General features: G+C 43.1%; 1 protein-coding gene across 3 annotated transcripts in view; it reads left to right on the top strand.

The window, feature by feature from the left end:
- The first annotated feature begins 430 nt into the window (after positions 1–430).
- The window catches only part of GLP1R (glucagon like peptide 1 receptor), a 186,105-nt gene continuing 164,692 nt past the window's right edge, over positions 431–21,843 (top strand). Inside the window, exon 1 of one of the 3 annotated variants that reach the window (XM_053305257.1) lies at positions 431–779. In XM_053305257.1, the coding sequence (XP_053161232.1) occupies positions 690–779 (90 nt within the window). In that variant the 5' untranslated portion in view covers positions 431–689. Of the gene's footprint in view, positions 780–1,224; positions 1,261–21,843 lie in introns of those variants that run through there. The other 2 variants (XM_053305263.1, XM_053305267.1) reach the window with 2 other exon arrangements.

Here is a 21,843-nt window from a genome sequence, read left to right on the forward strand (position 1 = left end):
GTGAGTCTTCACGGTATGGTTACCTCTCCCCAGTCCTGATTAACCGCGGTTTTGTCCATAGAACTCAACAGGTGACGCCTTTTCTTGCATGGAAATGCGGGCACTGGCAGCGATGTGGAAGGCCTTGTCGCGAGCGCCCCAAAAAGTGGCACGGGCAACCTAAACCACGCTCGTGGTTGCAAGTGCGGAAGGGGGCGGGTGGGCACTTCGGGGTAAGAAAGGCTCAGCTCCGCATGCCATGCTGTGCCGTGGCTCGTAGTGGTTCGCGTGCGTCCAAGCGATGGAGTTATGCTGGAACCACACCACCACGGTTGCGCGGCAATTCCTCCCAAGCGCGGGCTGGGAGGGCTGCGCGCGCTGACTCATTGGCTGCCAGCCTGAGCCCCGCTCCAAGACGCCCCCGCGCCCACTTACAAAAGCGGCCAAGCCCGCGCGCTAAAGTTCATTCTTACTCTGTCGCGCGCTCCTCCTCGCTCCTCACAACCCGCTTGCATTTCGCGCTTAGGTGGCCTCGCGCGCCCTCCCGACGTCCGCGGTCCGCCACAAGGCGAGGACGGGCCAGCCGCTGGTCTCTCTTCGTCCGCCCCTCCCTCTGCGGCTGCCGCGGGCACGGGCAGGGCCGCCGAGTTCGCACGTGGGGCAGCTGCGGTGCCTGCCTCGCCTCCCGCGGGCGGGACGCTGCTCCGGACATGTCCTTGACCTCTGCGCCGTCTGCTCCTTGGAAGAGCTTCACTTTGGTGCTGCTCTTGGCTACGGGCGAAACGACTCCTACGCGGCAGGTGAGCGCTGGCTCCGACGGGCTCCTTTCTCCTTTTTATCGGGGTGTGGGCGAGCTGAGGGGGCTCGGTGCTGCCGCAGCTGAAAGGGACACCTTGTTAGGCTGCAGCTTCCTCGGGGCTCAGCTTGTTGCGGGGGTTTCGCGTCCCGCCCCCACGAAGTATTTGCAGGGCAACTTGGCCGACTCCCGCCCCCAGCCCCGCGCAGCTGACCTAGAGGGGAAATTCCTCGCCCTCCGCCTCCCTCCAAGAACTACATGTGCCAGAGTTCGATCCACTTCGACTTCTGTGCTAAGCAAAACTGGAGCTAACCCCAGCACTTGCTCTCAGCTCGTGCGTCCCTCTCCTACCCCTAAGAGTTGTCTGAAGGTAAGAAGCAAGACCTGCTTGGTGTTGGATCCCCGTCCACCTTCCATCCATAGGCCGTGAGTAGATAGGATACAAGCCCCCGGGGATGTCGCCTGGAGATGTATGATGAAGCGGGGTAGGTTTGTGTTTGCCTTCAAAGTTGGTGCGCTCTATCGCAGTCGATACACACACAGACTGCTGCGATTACCCTGTTTCCCCGAAAATAAGACATACCCCAAAAGTAAGACCTAGCAGTAATTTCTGATGTACCACTAATTGCCCTAGTGCATTTTTCTTATGAGCTCCGATTCTTGTAATCTGCTTTTCAAATGGTATATGGGGTCTGATGCTGAGAGGTTTCTCTACCACTTGATTCTAGCCAGAGCATGTGCCCTTGACCTGTTAGGGCTGGACAGCTACAATTTTGTACGGAAACCCACACAAAGACACTCTTGCTTCAGTGTTTTTAAAGAACAAAATCATGTCTTTTAACAGAGGCTTTTAATGTTTTCTCCGCTGCTTATATCTGGTAGGGTTTTTAGTTCTCTGTTTTTAGCTTTCTATTAACTTTTAATTTTAAGCTTTAAAATGTGTAACTTTAAAGTGAGTTTAGTCTGTTCTTTTAACTTTATTAATGTTTTGTTTTACATCGTGTTGTGTTGATGTTGTGAGCTTCTCCGAGCAGTAGAGCTTTGGAGGGGCGGGGTATAAATATCTTAAATAATTAATAATGAATGAATGTTGCTGTTATGCTCTACAAGAAGACTTTGAGGTCATTCACACCATCAAGAATGGTGTTCTATCTGGGTTTGGGAGTTTTCCTCCTGCCTTGCTTCCACACAATCACTTCTACCTAGGTTTTCCTCTTACCTTGCTTTCACACGACCAAAAATTGGGAGCACACATGCTCCCAAACCTGGATAGAACACATTTTTTGTTTGTCTGAATGACCTTTGGGGGGGCATGCCCAGGTTAGTTGACCTGTGCAGTGTTAGAGGATGTTGGGCACTTGGTTGGCATGAAGCAGCTGATGGAGGATGCGCAAAGATAGCTTTAGTTCACACAGATGAATCTGTCTGTAACATCTGCATTGAGATATGCCTGTGCATATTGTTTGTGAATAGAGAGGGTGTTTGCCTGCAGAGAGAGAAATTAAAGGACTGCTTAAATGCTTTATGCTGTCATCTGTGCATAGTTACCCTGACCTGAGTGAACCCTAGCCGTCCTTGATACTTTGTCAACATATCAAAGTAGATGGTGAGGTGCAGAGTGCACATGAACTCTAGATATTCTTAATATCCTTTTTAAAAAGTAAAAATAATAAATAAAAGTTTTAAAAAATTAATATCCTTTTCAAGGCTGTGTACAGATTTTTAATTAGTCTGAAGACAGATAAATTGTTAAGCATCATGTAGTCAGATCTTCTCTCTATGTGCAAGTTGCACTGACTGAAGTGGTACTTGCTTCCAAGCAAGTGCACATGGGATTATGGATTAAGGCTCTTGACATGATTAAACCTTTTCATTAGAAGTACTATTTGTCTGCATCTAGCTGGTTGTGGTGATTCAAGCTATACACCTTTGAGATGATCTATTGACCCTTTGCAAGCAGCAACTTTGCAGCTTAGTTGGTATGATCATATATCGGATACCTAATGGTATGCTAAGTCACTAAAAAGCATTCATTCCATATACAATGGCAGCAAAGACCCTGAGTAATAATAACAGGAGGAGGAATAAGGTGACTCTCTAACAATGGAATATTTTATACTTTTACTATTACTATTACTATTACTAGTAGTTGTTACCAGCCATACAGTCCTGTTGGTTGACATGCTAACTTGCCCAGCCTAAGAGTCTTATTTTGGTCCTGAAAGAACTCTCTAACTAAATATAATGGAGAAGGTCCCCGGAGAGGAGAAATGTAAATAAATGCAGTAGAGTTTTGTGGCATTAACATAGCTGCTCTGAAGATAGCTTTATTTCCCTGAAATAAAATAGTGCATTTATGTTCACTGTGAGCTAAATCAAAGCATTAACAGGCTGTGCATGAAGCCAAAACTGGTTCACTAGCTACAGAAGGTGCTGAAGAAATGATTTTAAATAGCAGAAGAGGATCCGTGTTGGCACAATATATGATCTTGCTACAACAACTTGTGGGTGTGTAACTAACACTTGTTAATGCGTTTTAAAAAAGGTTTTAATTTGTGGATGAATTTTAAATTGTTAAATTGTTTTAAGTTTTTGTATATATTGTAACTTGTTTTTATGTTGTTGTTAACCGCCCAGAGACGAAAGTTTGGGGCGGTGTACAAATGTGATAAATAAATAATGTTAGAAATAATGCCTGTGTCAAAACAAATACTGTTTAGTGTGTGGGTTCTTGGCTATAACTTTCAAAAAACATGTTGGGTATTTGCAAATTTAATTTACTTGTAGCAATAGCTACAATCTTAAGTAATCTTAAACATTTTGGGCATTTTCCTGCAGCAAAGGTACATAAAGCAAAGAAAGTAGTCAAGGGTATTGTCAATTTGGATGCTACCTGTTGTAATGTAATCTATACTGGAACCTCAGGAAGGCTCTTTGTGCCACAAGAATTAGGAGCAGCCTACAAGTAAGGTTTGTTTTATGAGATAGGATGGGGTTCTGAACATGTGTGAAGGACTGCAAGGCAGGGAGGATACTGTTGTAGTAGGGGAAGAAGAAGGGGCCTTGTTGTACCATACTCTACGCAGCCTGTTAGTCATGCAATGAATATTCAGTTTAGGATTTCAGACCAAGAGGAAAAAGGACACAGGAGAATGCTACAGTAGTCCAAGTGACAGAATGAGGACATGTCAGTAATGAGGATTGAGTAGAATCCAGCCATGAAGATGCAGAACAAAAAGCACAAACTCAAATCTGTGTCCCATTTGCTTAGGAGCGTAATTTTAAGATGCAGGTTTCTGTGACAAGACAAACTTGAGAGTTCACAGTGGATGAGGGAAGATAGGATTAGGCAGAGACTATTGTAGCTGTAGGGTAAACAACAGAAGTATCTGCTTAAGATGACAAGTCTTTAATCTCTTGGTCCTCTAGAATTGCATAAGCTTTTGATGCAGTTTTATAACCAAGCCTCTGTAGCTGTTCTCTTTACCAAACTACTTTCCAATAAATTATACTTCAGCTTTTTGTACAATGTATGTTGGGTTCCTGTTAATGTACCCATCTGTTACCTGGGCTATTATGGAAATAAGAGCAGCACCACCACACTGCAGAAGCAAGAAGGACAAGTTCCCCAATGGTACTAGGGGAAGAACAGATTTCAGGCTCTCAATTTTGTAGAAAAAGACTCTAATGAAAAGTTGTTTGAGCCAAATATAGGAACTACATGGTTTAACTTCTCCTTTATTACATAATAATAATAAAAGAAAAATCGATGGGGGGGAAACCCGTGCAGCATGTGCCAAATTACAATTCTTACTGGATTCCACCCTTTGACAGTTAAAAGACTGAACTTGTCTGAGAGAATGTAATTCAGTTAATACAGGGGAAAAATACATTTAAATAGTACCTAAAACATGAATAAAGGTCATAAAATGTTGAAGGGAATTCACAATTTATTTCTCAGTTATGTGCAAAAGACCTTGTGATCTCTTATTTAAAACACTGTTCATCCCTCTCTATTGTTTGATTTTCTGTTCGGTAAGGTTCTCAAATACAGTCACTTAACTACTGTCTTTAATTCTTTCACATATCTCATACCTAGAAATAAATAATTGGGAGACTTCTTTTTTTCTCTGTTAGCTTTTTCTTTTCTTCTTCAAGTACTGGTCAGTCAGGTACAAGGTGTTGTGCAGTAAATAAATGCTGCTGTAACAAAGCTGCGATTTGATCCTGCCCCCTACATAGACTTGATGTGGGTAACTTTTGTAGTAAACTGCACTGTCTGTATTAATTGTAGTGGTGTCTTTGTGCATCTTTTCCATCAAAATCAATTAGTATTTAAAAGTATTTGATTCTGGTTGGATTGTACTGTATACTAATTAAACTAAGTAAATTACACTACTAAAAATCCAATCTGGTAATCTGCAGTCCTTATGAGAGCCATAAAGTGGACTTTCAGGTGAGTATCTTGGATTATACAATACTGTATGAATACATCTGTCTCTTGTTCATTTAGTATAAAGCAAAGTTTTCTAATAATTATAATTAATAAACTTCATCGCCCCATAACAAATTGTATTCTGGGCAGCTCACAACACAGCATTAAAACATCAAGTAAAAGCACACAAGGTAAAAGGTAAAGTGTGCCATCAAGTCGATTTCGACTCCTGGCACCCACAGAGAGCCCTGTGGTTTTCTTTGGTAGGACCCAGGAGGGGTTTACCATTGCCTCCTCCCACACATTATGTGATGATGCTTTTCAGCATCTTCCTATATCACTGCTGCCTCATATAGTACCAGTGGGGATTTGAACTGGCAACTTTCTGCATGTTAGTCAAGCATTTCCCTGCTGTGTGCCATGAAATCGCAACACATCAAAAACCAAAATACAGTACCAAAACAATTGTAAAATGTTTTATTAAAGTCAGTTTTAAAAATCAAATTTAAAAGACCTGAGTGAACAAGAAAGTTTTTTACCTGGCATTTAAAAGAAAGTGTTGATGCCAGGTGAACCTCACTGGGCAGGCTGTTCCATAAGCGGCGGTGCTCTTATATTTAGCAGGGGGAGAGCAGTGGTCCCTGTTCAGCCCAGCACAGTGAGCCTCCCAGTGGCTGTTGCTGGTGTCTCTTTTGCATTCTTTTAAGACTGGGAACAATATTCTCATTCTTTTTGGTTTGTAAACTTGTTGAAAACCGGTATATTAACTTCATCGGGATTTTCTCCTATTCTTGCAAGTGAAACCAATTAATGGAACCTCTTGACATTTAGATTTGCTGAATCCATATTTTAATTGGGTGGTTTCTTCCTAACAGGAGCAGCTGGACTTTAAATAGCAAAACATTCAGTTGTTTATAGCTGGCAATAATCTTTGGCATGGAGAAGAAATGTTTAACTATACAATGTATTGGTTTATGGTTAAATATATCTGAGAAACCTCTCATCTGTGTTCAGCAGTTCGTATAGTCAGCCTTGTGTTTTTGTGCACATGAAAAAGTCATCTGTAAGCAGAAGCTGTGGTTTAGTTTTCTTGCAGCTAATTATTTTGTTATCGCCTTGGTAGAAAACTATTCTAGGCAATACCTAACAGTTTATTTGAATAATCTGTTATATGTTGTGAACAGTACAGTAGCCACATAGTTATGAGTAGATTGTGCTTTTGCTAATGTTCAGGAGAGGATAGTATTCCCTGCAGTGTTTGTCATGATATCCGGGCAGATGTCCAAAGGAAATCAGTATAGCTTTAATAAGGTACTGATTTCTCTAGAACATAACTTGCAAGTGGAGTTCTTATCAGCAACCAGTGGAAGTAGAGTTCTAGTCATACACCCAGAACCAGGTTTGGTTTGCCAGTTGTTTCCAATATGCCTTGGCACATGTTGCAGGGGAAAAAGAGCTGGTGCTATTGCACCCTTCCATTTGTAGCACTGGAAAATGGTCCATAGATACAGCTGTCATAGCCTTGAACGTGAGAGTGTGGGTGACAAAATGGTAATTCTGATATGGAACCTCTTTTCGAGACTTCACTAGAGCCTCTGTTTAAACAAAAGCAAACAATATATTTTGGATGAGTTCTGTCTGCAGAGAGCACAACTGTACCAAAGTGAGGACAACTAAATTTCCGCTGCTTTCTGAACTCCAATTCTGTTCGTATGTTAGAACAAAAGCTTTGGCAATGGGAGAACAACTAGGATTAACCCACGGTATCTATATTCATAAAGCAAGAGGCAATTGTTCTGAAAAGCATTTGTGTGTTACTGTTTGCTTTTGTATCTTTTCTGTTACTGTGGATTTGAGAATGGTCTATGCTGGCTGGATTTGAGTTAGACCTGTAAAATATCTTTTGTAAGTGTAAGGCAAGTGTATTAATTGGGCATCGGGTAGCTTGACTTGTTGATAGTGGTAGGTTTGTAGGTTTGGCAAAAGGTAAAAGACATTGCAGTGTAGCAGAACAGAATGTTAAATCAGTATTGCAGTTTAATATTGATAGAATATAAGGGAATAGAAGAAGAAACGTTGGCAGGTCAGCAGGCTGTTCTAGGGGAAGGGTGGTCAGAAATCTAGTAGCTGTCCCCCTTTCCGGCTGTCCTGCCAGCTCTTTGACCTCAGGGAGCACTGCCAACATCCCACATAACCTTACCTTGCTCCTCTGCAATGCCAGGTCAGTCCAGAATAAATCAGAACTCATCCATGATCATGGATGAAGGGGCCGACCTGATGTGTATTACTGAGACTTGGTTGGGGGAGGCTAGTGGTCCAGTCTGGTCCCAGCTTCTCCCGCCAGGATATTCTGTAGATGAGCAGGTGAGGGGACGTGGGTGGGGAGGTGGACTGGCTGTGGTCTATAAGGATAACATCTCCCTTACCAGGGTCCCTGTTAGGGTATCGGACCATATCGAATGTGTGTACTTGAGTTTGGGGACCAGGGATAGGTTGTCACTTCTGTTGGCGTACGGATCGCCCTGCTGCCCAACGGAATCCCTTACTGAGCTCACAGACTTGGTCGCAGAGCTTGCGTTGGAGTCTCCCAGACTTTTGGTACTGGGGGACTTCAATGTTCATTTTGGGACCAATTTGTCCGGGGCAGCCCAGGAGTTCATAGTGGCCATGACGACTATGGGCCTATCCCAAGCAGTCTCTGGATAGACGCATATTGCAGGTCACACGCTTGATTTGGTCTTTTATTCTGATCAGGGTGGTGTTTCGTGGGTGGGGACTCCTATGATTTCCCCGTTGTCATGGACAGACCACCATCTGGTTAAGGTTGGACTTACAACCGCTTTCCACTTTTGCAGGGGCGAGGGGCCTATTAGAATGGTCCACCCGAAGAGGTTACTGGATCTGGTAGGATTCCAAGAAGCCTTGGAGGGATTTAATGTTGGCTCTGCTGGTGATCCTGTTGATGCCCTGGTTGAGAACTGGAACAACTTGCTCACCAGGGCAGTAGACACGATTACTCCTAAGCGTCCCCTCTGACCTGCTTCAAAATTGGCCCCTTGGTATACGGAAGATCTACGGGGGCTGAAGCGGCAAGGTAGGCGACTGGAGCGCAAGTGGAGAAAGACTCAACTCGAATCCGACAGATTACAACATGGAGCACATTAAAAGATCTATGCTCAGGCGATACGTGCGGCAAAGAAGTGGTTCTTTTCTGCCCGTATTGCCTCTGCGAGTTCACGTCCGGCAGAGTTGTTCAGGGTTGTGAGGGGACTAGTATCTGCTTGCTCTCCCTTGAACCAGAATTTGGAAGCATCAGTTACCTGCTGTGGTGTGTTTAATGAATTTTTCACAGACAAAATCTCTCGGATTCGGGCCGACTTAGATGGAGACTCCACAATTAATTTGATGTCTGAACTGGAGGTGTCCGACAACTCCTCTTATACGATTCGACTGGATCAATTTCAGTTTGTGACTCCTGATGATGTGGACAAGTTGCTTGGAGCGGTGAGGCCTACCACTTGTCCTCCTGATCCTTGTCCAACATGCTTGTTCTATCTAGCAGGGAGGCTGTTGTAGGCGGCCTGGTAGAAATCATAAATGCTTCTCTGAGGGAGGGCAGGATGAGGCAATTATTAGACCTCTTCTAAAGAAGCCTGCGTTAGATTCCTCAGAGTTGAGCAATTATAGGCCAGTTACCAATCTCCCATGGCTGGGCAAGGTAATTGAGAGGGTGGTGGCCTCTCAGCTTCAGGCGGTCTTGGAGGAAACTGATTATCTAGACCCATTTCAAACTGGATTTTGGGCGGGCTATGGGGTGGAGACTGCCTTGGTCGGCCTGATGGATGCTCTCCAATTGGGAATTGACAGAGGAAGTGTGACTCTGTTGGTCCTCTTGGATCTCTCAGCGGCTTTCGATACTATCGACCATAGTATCTGGAATGTCTGAGGGGGTTGGGGGTGGGAGGCACTGTTTTACAGTGGTTTCACTCCTACCTCTCGGACAGATTCCAGATGGTGTCAATTGGAGATTGTTGCTCTTCAAAATCTGAGCTTAAGTATGGTGTTCCTCAAGGCTCCATACTCTCTCCAGTTCTTTTTAACATCTACATGAAACCGTTGGGAGAGATCATCAGGGGATTTGGAGCTGGGTGTTACCAGTATGCTGATGACACCAAGATCTGCTTCTCCATGTCAACTTCTTCAGGAGTTGGCATATCCTCCCTAAATGCCTGCCTGGAAGCAGTAATCGGCTGGGTGAGGGAGAATAAACTGAAGCTGAATCCAGATAAGACGGAGGTACTTATTGTGCAGGGTCGGAACTCTAGAGACGATTTTGATCTGCCTGTTCTAGATGGGGTCACACTTCCCCAAAAGGAACAGGTTCACAGTCTGGGCGTACTTCTGGATCAACGTCTCTCCTTGGTTTCTCAGGTTGAGGCGGTGGCCAGGGGTGCTTTCTATCAGCTCCAGCTGATACGCCAGCTGCGCTCGTTTCTCGAGATCAGTGACCTCAAAACAGTGGTACATTTGTTGGTAACCTCCAGACTGGACTTCTGTAATGCGCTCTACATGGGGCTGCCTTTGTACGTAGTCCGGAAACTTCAGTTGGTTCAGAATGCGGCAGTCAGGTTGGTCTCTGGGTCATCTCGGAGAGACCACATTACTCCCTTGTTGATGGAGTTACACTGCCTGCCAATAGGTTTCCGGGCAAAATACGAAGTGCTAGTCATAACTTATAAAGCCCTAAATGGCTTAGGCCCTGGGTATTTAAGAGAGCGTCTTCTTCGCTATGAGCCCCACCGCCCACTTAGGTCACTTGAGGAGGTCCGTCTCCAGTTGCCACCAACTCGTTTGGTGGCTACACAGAGGCGGGCCTTCTCAGCTGCTGCCCCGAGATTGCGGAATGCGCTCCCTGCAGAGATACGATCCTCCCCATCTCTGGCAATTTTCAGAAAACACCTGAAAACACATCTCTTCAACCAGGCTTTCTCAGCTTTTTAAAACTTGTTTTTAAATTGTTTTGATTATTTAATTGTTGTTTTATGATGTTTTTAATTGTTAATCATTGTTTTATGTTTTATAATTTTTGTTTAATTATTAATTGATTTTAATGGTGTTTTAATGTAAACCACCCTGAGCCTTTTGGAAGGGCGGTATAAAAGTTTTAATAATAAATAAAATAAATAAATAAATATTGGAAACTTAAATCCCCAAAACAGTCAAGATCCAGGCTAAGTCTTGGTGAAAGTAATGTTTTTAGGTTCCTGAAGGTCTCCTGGGGAAAAAAAAAATACATCACCAGATTGTATGTGGTGAATAACAAGCATTGAAGTAACTTGATGAAGTAAAAATCAAATATACAGGAAAAATAGGTTGAAAGGAAGATTGTACACAAGCCTGATAATGCTTGAACAAATAGCAGTGCAATGGCCACTTTAATGACTTCCTGTGGTGACTGCTTCCATGTAGTGAGTTATTTGTGGCTACCTGCTAGATATTGAGGAGCCTTCTGTGTCTCTGCCACAGCGTGCCTGCTGAAATATGGCTTGCTCATAGGTATTAATAACTATGCATTTTTCAGGGATTTCCTTTTTACAAAGAGAGCTTTCTCTCTTGTGTTGGTCTCTTGAGTCACTACTGCGTTCGTTCTTCTCTGACTGTCTAAGCATATAAAGTCCTGCTGCAGTACTTCTGTCTTCTTACATTTCTCCACCTCACATTGCTTTGGTCTGTAAAAACCATATTTCTATGTTCTCCCCACTTCCTTGATCTGTGAGAAATTCAGAAGCCATGCTAGAGAATTTAACTTTCTTTTTAGATTAGATGTATGATGTGTTTGGAGTATCTGTCCATAAAAAATCTAAGCAGAATAGCTGGAGCAAGCAGACCCCACAAACAGATGGCATGACTATTAATTCTTAGGACTTCACTGCACTCAATGGCATTTCATGTAGCCCCAATTTAGATTTTGTACTACTTGTATGTTCCCCCTGAGGTCTTGCCTTTGGTCATCACTGCCTTCCTAATCTTATCGAGGAAACCCTTATTGTAATATCTAGTGAATACTCACCCACACTTGCTCTTTTCCTCCCTTCTTCTGTAATAGCTAACAAAAAGTAGCTGGAGACACAACTTAAATTATTTAGACAATGTAATAGTCTTGTACTCTTATTTCCCCTTGGTCTAATTAAGAGTGCAAGCTCTGTCCCAGGCTAGTATGTCTCTTAAAGCCCTTTATTTGTGCTGTCCGCTGTTCCTATTACCATCCTTGTGGGAAGTTAAGTATTCAGACTGCTTTTCTCCTTATGTTGAAGGAGGTGGTGACTGCAGGGGCTTTCTACTTCTCCTTGGAAGTACAAGTCTAGCAGGCCCACAAATAAACTTAGAAGAACCGAGGGCCAAACTAGATATGAATGTGTATTTTTACAAGTGGAAGTAGCACTTTCTGCCAGCTGTATTCTCTCTCCTGAAGCAAATGGGAACTTTGAATGGGCACACTAGGGTCATGACTGAAGTCCCTGGGATAAAGCATTTAAAAACTCTGTGCTCTGTCTTGATCTTAACTCCCCTCATTCGATGTGGTGACTAGATTTCCTCTTGGAAAAAACACATATGCAGAGACCAATGGTGTGATTAATGCCACACATAATTTAACCCTGAGATGATCTGCATCTGATACTGGGATTCAATTCCACTTCTAATTGGAGTTTTGTTATAGTAGCTTGACATTGAACTTGTTTCTGCCTATTTCTGGGTCAAGATGCAAACAAGTCTGGAATTTTAAAGGTTTGTTGGAGGATTAAGTCCACTGCACTTTTCCAAAGAGACTCCCTAGATGATCAGATTTCTGGGCCCCTTTATTTGCCAGCACATGGCCGGCCTCGACACATGCACACATACATTGTGGTTATCCTTTCCAGAGCCCAAGTAGGCAACCAAGTTAATTGGGTTGAAGGGCCCAAAGTATGGTGTCTAGCCATTGGTGAAGATTATTTGGTGAGCAGGTAAAAAGGCTGAGGTTTGATGGATGTACAGTAGTAGGGATTCCCCTGTAAAAACAGGCCTTAAGCTACCTGGTCTTCTGGTACATTCCATTATGGAATAATAGACTTTTTTTAATTGGAAGGGACCTTATTGCTGTGGCAACATTGGGTAAAGTGACTTAGTTGTACAAGCACTTTAAGGAAATCTAGATCCATTCTTCATGCTACCTAACCTGTCTAAAGCACAAGTGGTAAGACTACAGCTCCCTCAAATTCAGTGATAAAATCCTATTTACTTGAGTAGAGCGAGATCTAACCAGTATATGATTCAGTAGAACTGAATTAGGGTGTGCATAGTATACATATGCGTACACTTTAAGTAAAATCTCCTCCAACTGACAATGCTACTAAGAGCAGATCTCTGCTGCAGTCAAACTCTCATCAGGTTAATATAAAATTGGACTTTAAGTGCTCTGGATAATAAAAATATTGGCCAAGTTGCAGCAATATTTGTTTATATGTGGATAACTGAGTAACAAGCAAATTGATGAGATACAGTTTGTAATACATCATTCTGCTAAAAAATTGTGTACACTGCACAATGTGATGCAGAACATTCCTGTTGGGAAGAGACGGCCGTCAACAATATTGCTGATAGTGTTGTAGTAAAGTGAGCATGTAGTAAAGCGAGCTTCTATTTAAAATTTTAGATCTAGAATGCAAATTTAATGCTTGGATAAGCATTTTTCTGCTGAATATTTTTTGTTTAAATATGAAGATTTGGCAATTATACTTTGCAGAACTCTAAGGTGGAACACTTGTTCTAGAACTTCACTTTCACACTATAATTTTTCATTTTATTTGAAATGGTGCAGTTCAGTTTGTGTTAACTTGCACAATTTCATTTCATTGACTTTCTGTCCTAGTGGGTGGAGTCCTTCAGCTATGGTTCTCTTCAGCCTTCCTCTGCAATATATTCCTTTTCTGCTTGTAAGGTAATAAAAATGTGCATTGTGTATCTTGTTCAGATCGGGCAATATTCTTGCTGTAGGCATCTCTTCAAAATAGGGATAGTTGACTGTTGATTGGACAAAGCTATCAGGAGCCTTGCAATGAATCCATAGGACTGAATTTAATACTTGTTAATGACTTCTGAGATTCTGTGTTGCTTTTAGACACTGATGGAACTTGGGCAAATAACTGGAGAGAGAGAAATCATCCAGTATCGGCATTATTCTGCTTTGAAGCTAATGTTTTGTTTTGTTTAATGACTAGAGTGTCTGAATTGGAGTGAGGGCGAGTCAGGTTCAAATCCCAACTCAATCAAAGCTTATTGGGTGACCTTGGACCAGCCACTCTGAATCTAACCTACCTCAGAGTTGTTAATAGTAAACGCAAGGTAGGGAAATGTCTGATGCTCTGAGCTTTTATGGAAGGGCACAATAAGATAACAGTTTGGCTGAGAGCATGCTGGAGACTCAGATCCTTTATAATACCAATTTATATTCTGGCCACAGTGGAAGCAAACTAGCATTACTACACCATGCAGAAAATCTGCAGAGTAATATGCATGCCCTCCCCCAATACCCCTGATTCTATTATCATTTTCTACTAGAAACTCTCCAATTTTTTTTAATTTTTTTTTTTGCTTCAATGCCAAATGCTGTACAAACTGCTTCTTGTCTCTGCCTCTTAGCTAGAGGGGTGTTTCCCCCCCCCCCACTCCAAGCTCTGAGAAATCCCCAGCCTATTGAGAGACCTGCATTCATTCCCATTGATGAAACATCTACCAGCAATCTGCTTACCAAATGACCAGCAGACATAATGTACTTTCAGATATTATGAGGGTGCATGTCTCTTTCCAGACCCTGCTCTGTTTGTTAGAATGCAAGTTTGCATAAAGATAGCAGAAGCTGCTGTCTAGTTGAAAAGCATTTTTTTTAATGTCTTGATGTGTGCATTCAGCATCCTGTATAGTATTGCTGGAATCATTGGCTTACTAGGAACAGATGCAGAAATATCTTTGGCCTGGAGCTTTTTCTTAAGCATCCAGCATGAGTGCAGAGGCAAGGGTGCCTTCTAGATGCACAATAAAATGCAAGCCAGGAAGTAGGGATTTAAAGCTATCCTTGCCAAAACCTGTAATGGCTGAACCTTCCATGCTGCTTTTATCTTGACTGTTCTGTCAGGATGTGAAAAACAAAAGGATCTGATGAGTCACTCGCTGTTCCTTATGATCCTTATATTACCTGGACAAAGCCGGGAACAGTACTTCAGCTATTGCTGATTTCTCTCATGTTAGAGGACTTGTCAAACCGTTAATGATATTATTTCTAGTATTTGCTATCCCCTGTTGACCAACAGTGAACTGAAGAAAGTGGGGTTTTTTTAAATGTGGTGATTGATTCCTCCCTCTTCAGTCTTTGCATATTACACAAGTTAGAGAGAAGAGAAATAATGAGACTGCTCTGAGGTGTTGGCTATACACCCCTGACTAACTATGGCTTGTGTGGGGAACCAGCAAATCTTAGGGTGAGCAGTTCATTACAGAACAAACTTGTGCAAAGCTTTGGTCTTGGAAATTACTGACAGAATTGAAGTATAACCAGGTTTATTTAGAGTTTTGGGAATACAAAAGGAAATATTGATAAGCAACATAATATTAATTCCAATAATGCTAAATTGAAGCTCACAAAGAGGTGTTTTAGCTTAAGGTCCAAACTACAGTGTCCAGAGAAATGGCCATTAGAGAACAGCTTTAGACTTAGGAGAGCAAGGAGGGAGCAAAAGAGTTTGGGGCAGAGGTTGGTTAGTATACCTGGATCCTGTCCGATGGTGTGTCGGGCACTTGTTGCTCAGCCGGTGCTGAGGGACCTCTCTCTGAAGGAACAAGCAGAAAACGGGATGCAAGAGTGGGGACCTGTGTGCCACTCATGGGTTAGGAAGCTAGTAGGAATATAAAGGTGGTCTGATCTTAGGAGACCAGTTCCCTGATGCAGCCAAGTGTGCTGAGCAGATTGGGCCTGGAGAAAGGCCAACCTGGAGTTGGAAAGCAGGATAGGCATGATGGCCAAGGCATAGCCATATGGTATAGCTGGTGACTAGATGCACATACACGCAGCGGGTGAATCCAGAGAAGAGACACTGTTTGGTGGTCTCTGTGACAGAAATAGACAGAAGCCTGCCTTGGGGCCAAATGCTGACCACATCTTTCTGCTGGAAAGGGTGACCTCTGTGATGGACAAAATAATACATTTTGTCCTCTTCCGTTCTAGGTGAGGGTCCTCAAGAGCACATGAAGTGAAAAGTTTTAGACAACCTGTATGTAAAAACATTGAATTGGCGGACTCAGAGCTTATCTTGTGTCAGGAAGACCTTTGGGGGAAAGATAACTGATTTCTTTACCATAAAGAGTGCTTTTCTCATACTTCATGTCAGCCATTAACACTTGGGCCAGAGAGATGAGCCTGTTGCAATCTTATCTGTTTTTTCCTAGGAAGGTGACTAGCTCAGAAGGCTAATCCTTTGTGCCAACATGGAGGGGAGTTCTCCGCTATTCAGAGAAATAACTTGTTAACTCGGGTCTACTTCAGCATCCTTATCTATGTTTGAACAGAGAGGAGACAAGGAGGAATAGTCCTCTTTCAGTCATGGGTTAGGCTTGACCTGGAATTACCTTCTCCATGCTACCTGCTAAGCAACTTATCCTAGCCCATGTAAGCAAATGGACCACCCGCGAGCCAAAATGGAAACTACAAGCCTGTAGTTCCAAATAATAAAAGGGGTGCTCTTGGGAGCCCCCAAACAGGCTACAATTTTAACAGAACAAAACCTTTAAATTCAGGGACTAGTAGGTTAAGAATGTGTTGCCATGTATTCTATGTAAATGTAATGCTTGGATACGAAGGTGATAGTATTTTTAGAAACACCTAACAATTTCTGGAGAGAGCAGTGTGGCAAATCCTTCTCAAGCTGAGTCAGATAAGACATTTCACCCTGTTTACCTTGTGACACTCCTACCAAAATCAAACAGTTTATTGTAATTGTAATTTTATTTACAGTCATTTGACCAAACAGAGTAAAAACTAGTAAATAAATAAATAAATAAATAAATATATATGATCAAACAGTTTACTTGTAGCAGTACATTTTCTTTGCACAGTAATCTTAACTGAACAGCTCTAAATACCCATTATTGAATAATTATGATGTACCCCTGTAGCATTGCTTGACACAATAGATTATCTAGATCCATTTCAATCACGCTTCAGACCTGATTTTGGAACAGAAACTGCTTTGGTCATCCTGTGGTATGACTTGTGCAGAAAGACAGGGGGAGTGCAACCCTGTTAATTCTCTTGGATCTCTCGGTAGCTTTTGATCAATTGACCATGGTATCCTTTTAGATAAAGCCACCTAATGACGCAGTGGGGGAATGACTTGCTTAGGGAGCAAGAGGTTGCTGGTTCAAATCCCGGCTGGTATATTTCTCAGAATATGGGAGGGCAATGCATGTACACAGCCCCAAGCTCTTTAAAGGAAAAGCAGGACACAAGTATACTTAATTAAATGTATTTACTTCCCACCCCACCACTTCAGCTTACTGCTTACATGATTTCTGCAATATTGACAGGAAAAAAAAAAATCCCAACCTCAAGGTCCCCCCACTTTCACCCTGCCTCCCTGGAGAAGTCCCCAAACCCAGGATGGCAGAGAGAAGCGGAATAACCAACCTCATTCCAGGGAGGATGCATGCAGCGGCATCATCCCACTGGGTCTCCGCAACAACAGATGTCTGCTCCGGGCAGATTGCCCAGTGCCAATGTCACCCCTCCACATCCCCCCCAGGAGCTGCAATCCAGGGAGAGTGCTGGGGCTGCAGTGGGGCTTGCAAGCAGACCTGCAGCTGGTGAGCCACGCAGTCCCCTTGGCCCTGCCTGCAGGAGGGTGCTCTTACTGCTTGAGACTTGCCGCTGCTGCTGCCACCCCGGCCCGCCCGCTCCTGCAGCGCTTTTCCTCCCCAGGCAAGAAGCACACCCAAGGAGGCCGCAGCAGCCCAAGTCTGGCCTCTGTAGCTGGGGCAGCAACTCTCCTTGCTCAGCCGCGTGACCGCGGCAGCCGCCAAGGGAAGCAGACAACAATCCACAGAAGGCCTTGATCCAAGATGGCTGACACATGAACATTTGAGGTGCAAGAGCTGTAACTTGTGGATCTTGATTTGCACCAAACTTAGTCCAGATGTAGAGACAGTAAAAGGAAAGTAGACTGATTAGCTCTTACCAGAACCACTTGTTTTCCATCTGTGTGTGTGGAATGAGTGTGTGTTCTGGGTGGCAGTATCATGTGAGCACGTGCACACCTTGGAGGGAACATTGGTTGTCTTGAATAACATGATATATTGAAATTTGAATTTGCCTTTTATATTGATCACTATAACTAATCTATGTTGTCTACACTGACTGTCAGTGACTCTCCAGGGTTTCAGGCAGGGGTGTTTCCCAGTGCTCCCTGTAGATACCAGGAACTGAACCTGGAATTTTGTCTCCAGACCCCGGCCCAAGAAGACACGTAGACTTATTATGGTTGAAAGGGCCACAACTTTATTGATTATAACACAAGGCATGACGGACTGGAACACCAGGTGATTAATCACCCTTAAAGAACAGTGTGGGCCAATAGAAGCAGGTTAGAACTCTGAAGTCCCACCCAGCACCTACTGGGCAACACACCCTGGCTCGGGAATGGGCAGGCACGCCCCACCCAATTCCTTCGAGCCAACCCCCCTTTCTGTAAGAGAGGATCTGGATACTTCTAGGCCTTCACCCACCCCGGACCGCTCAGCCCAAAGGTTGTTGAAGTCCTGAAGCAGGTTTCATGGCAATCTATTCTCCCTGTGTCACACAGGCCACAAAGGAGCGATTGACCAATCACCCTTTAACCTATCCAATGGTGCTCACCGATGTTCTAACCCTCAAATTACCACCCCGCCCGCACTGTTACTGCCACACAGGGAGGTTAGCCCTGCTTGACCTACCTGCCCCCAACTGAAAGAGGAAGGGACGGGGATCGGCTGAAACCCCGCCCCCTGACCTGACGGGCCAATCAGAGCCCTTCTTGGGCCTCGTGCAGAGCGGGCTGGGACAGACTCCCTCCCCTCTGCACAGGAGCCAAGGGGAGGGGGATTCTGCATGTAAAGCATGTGCTATACTACTTGTTCAGTTATTGCCAAGACAGAGAAGTTTACAGAGCATCAGAACTTGGGTTTAAGACATGGGGCATTCTTATGGCCTTACTGGTGCCAAGTTGCTGTATAAAGAAGTTGAACTCAGTAGGGCTTTATTGGAGAGAATGCAAATGAAGTAACTGTGCAAGAGTAGGATTTGATTACTGAACACAAAACTTGGCATCTGAGAATTTTTTGGATGTCATAGTTTCATTGGGTTTTTGCTGGTGGTTTTTAAAAAAGGCTAAGAAGTGGTTTCCAGTGGTTAGAGCTTCAGTGCCTGCTTAGCTCCTCCATGACTTGCAGAGTTTTCTTGGGTTACCTTGGTGCATAATTCTTTTTTTTTTTTTAGTACACTGTCTAAATTGTAATTGTGTCCATGAATTGTTGTCATTAGCACTCTGAGCTTTAGTGATATAGTAGAAAATATTCAGCTGGCTAATGCATCATGCTAATTTTCTTAAAAGGTGTCAGTGATTTGAAAGCAGAACTTGTTGCTTGCATTGGGCCAGATGTGCAGGGACAGATGCTTCTGAGAATATCCAGTGTGAATGCCTGCTACCTAAATATGATGTTGATGACTTTCTTCAAGAATTTCCTTCTGTGCATAAGAAGGCTGTGTCTTCTGGGGGTATGGAAGGTTTTGTTCCTCTATGTTGCCCTTGATTCTCCTTTCCCTGTTCTTCTGTCACTCCCCACCTTCTATGTTCCCCTTTAACTTCTCGACCATGGAATTCAAGAAACAGGTCCATTCTCTCAATGTGGCCTGCTAGTGTATCTATTTGTTGACTGCTAGTTATGCTACAGTGATTATTTACAATATAGTTGTGCTATAAAATTACAGGATGGTAATTACAGGATCACTCAAATATAATTAAATGCATAGTAGCAATAAAAGGTGCTTAATTTTAGAAATTAAAATCTGCCATAAAACTCTGGGTACACAAATATACCTTGTCAAAAGATCTTTCACAACTATTAAATTTAAAGATGTGTTAACAGCATTGTAATGACTTTCATGTGACCCTGAGAAAATGGCCAGATATGCAAAAGAATAACTCTGTAGAGCATATGTTGCTGCTAATCCACTAGTGTGTCTTGACAGTGGGACAGTTTACTATAACTTAATGAGGCTGTTGTCCAGTGGTCCCTCTAATTCCCCATCCCACCTCATCTCTGTGTGGAATGAATTTTGTTCTGGGCAGCAGTATCAAGGCAGTATGTGTGCACATGCATTCAGAGCCTTCCTAATTCAACCTGAGCGGGATCTAAAATGAACTGAGACGACATACAAAAACTTGTGAGCGCATGCACATGCACACACCTTAGAGGGAACAGTGCTGTTGTCATGCACAGCCTAACCCAGGCTATGGAAGCCCAGCCTGGGTTAGGCTGCACATGAGAACCACTGGCATCAGGCCCAGTCATGGCAGGACAGTGCCTAAAAGCTTTGTAGCCCAGCATTTAGCCAGGGTTAAGGGCACAAGTGCTTGCTTTACCCAGGCTTTGTGTCTGCAGTCATGGAGACAGGCACCTAGAACACCAGTCTCCTGGGGGGATGCCCCAATGCACCGTGCTGGGTATGCAGTACATTCTAGAATATGCCATCCCAGCTCTCCAGTGATCACTTCATTTGGGAGCACGGTCCATGCTCCCAACAATATTCCTACAATCGTCGGGGGGAAGGTGAGTAAAGTGAGCCTCCCTGCCTGCCCAGTTGTGTGAATGACTTCCATGTGTGTCTCTGAAAACAGATGGTCTGTCGTATTTAGAACGTTAGAAATGGCAGAAAAATGAGATTTCTTAAAATTGGGTTGGGGAGAGAGAAGGACTTTATTGTGCATGGAAACTTCTAACACTACTTTGTTCAGAACCATGCACATTAAGATATTAGTGTACCTGTTGCATAAAACTGGTGAGGAAAAGCTAGTTTAGCATGTTGGCATGGAGATCTGCTACCAACACTTTTTGTACTACATTTACAGAAATGTGAAAATAGTTTAACATGCAAAAAAGTCTCTTAGAGCCTCCTAATTTAAGTATTCATTTTTAATGCATTTTATTTCAGACCTTGTTGTAAAGTGATCATAATGGCAGTGTGTCTTAATTAAGCATGCTACATGAAGGAAGTTTTGTAAGGGAGAATAAAAATCTCTGCAACCTCTTAATACTGACCTTCACATTGACTGTGAATAGATGCCTATCATAGAAAGTGTTGTGTCACTCAGACTGGAAAACATATTTAATTGTGGCAGTAGAAACTGAGGGATAGAAAAGAACTTCCGGAGTGCTGAGAAGAGCAGCAACAATTGACATATATAGGAATGGGGATAAAGGTTCAATATCCCTAGGCATATTAGATGCAGGAATTTAAGACTTCGCTTAGGTGGTTCTTTCTCAAAATGAGGCCCATAGCTGCTGCTGTCCCTGCAGGATCTCTTTCCTTCTATTTTCTGAATCAGCAATGCAGTCCAAAATAGTTTCTGGCTAGTCCTTGCTGAATTACCTTGGTTCCTTTACTTTCCCTCTGGAATGAACAGTGTTGGTACTTGGGAAGGAATGCATTGGTGTGTTTTGAAGTGTCATTCCTGAAGAACATACTGTGATGGTGTAGGCCTGTGCTTTGTAGGAAAATGTGAATTGCACTGACATTCATTGAGAGATTATTTACTGGAAACTATGCCCGAGGAAACAGATTTGTAAAAACCAATGGGTCAAATAATGTCATTTATGGTGGTTTCCATTATCTGGTCTAACACTTGGCTTTTCTATTAAAAGGCTGGTTAGGTTGAACTAGATCCTGCTGTGTTGCCAATCACACGAATAAACGGCCCAGAGATGCAAGTTTTCGGCAGTATAAAAATTTTAAATTCTGATATGAACAAACACCACCAGAATGGATTAAACAAGTCAGTTTATAGTGTCTTCCAGAATATTCCAGAGACGTAGCATCTTTGGCTATAGCATGCAAAAGTTGAACCATAAGTCACCTCTTTGACTGAGGGAATTGTATTGCCAAGGATGTTACAAACCAGCCTTTTCACTAGTACCCTGCTTAGAAGGCAGGGGGAATACTTCAATTTTCTTCAAGAAACTGACACTTACTTGCAGGGTTGATTGGATTTAAATCAAATCAGTTTAAATATTTAAAGAACTTTATTTTAATGATTTAAACCACTAGTCTTCTAATATAACATTACTACATATTATTCAGGGATTGATGTAGGTTTCTTTTTTAGAAGGTAAATGCACTATATGATATGTGCACCTGTTGTAATGTTTTATCCAGGCAACCAGGCCTTGCATTTCTTTGATGCATTGTTTGCATTTCACACACATGCCTGTCATATCAGGTACAGGAATGCCATTAAAATATTCCCAAATGGGATCTCTTTTATGTCCTGCTGCCATGATAGGTGTTTCCCTT

This window comes from Hemicordylus capensis, chromosome 1 (genome assembly GCF_027244095.1).
Source record: "Hemicordylus capensis ecotype Gifberg chromosome 1, rHemCap1.1.pri, whole genome shotgun sequence".
In the NCBI taxonomy this organism is placed as follows: Eukaryota; Metazoa; Chordata; class Lepidosauria; order Squamata; family Cordylidae; genus Hemicordylus; species Hemicordylus capensis.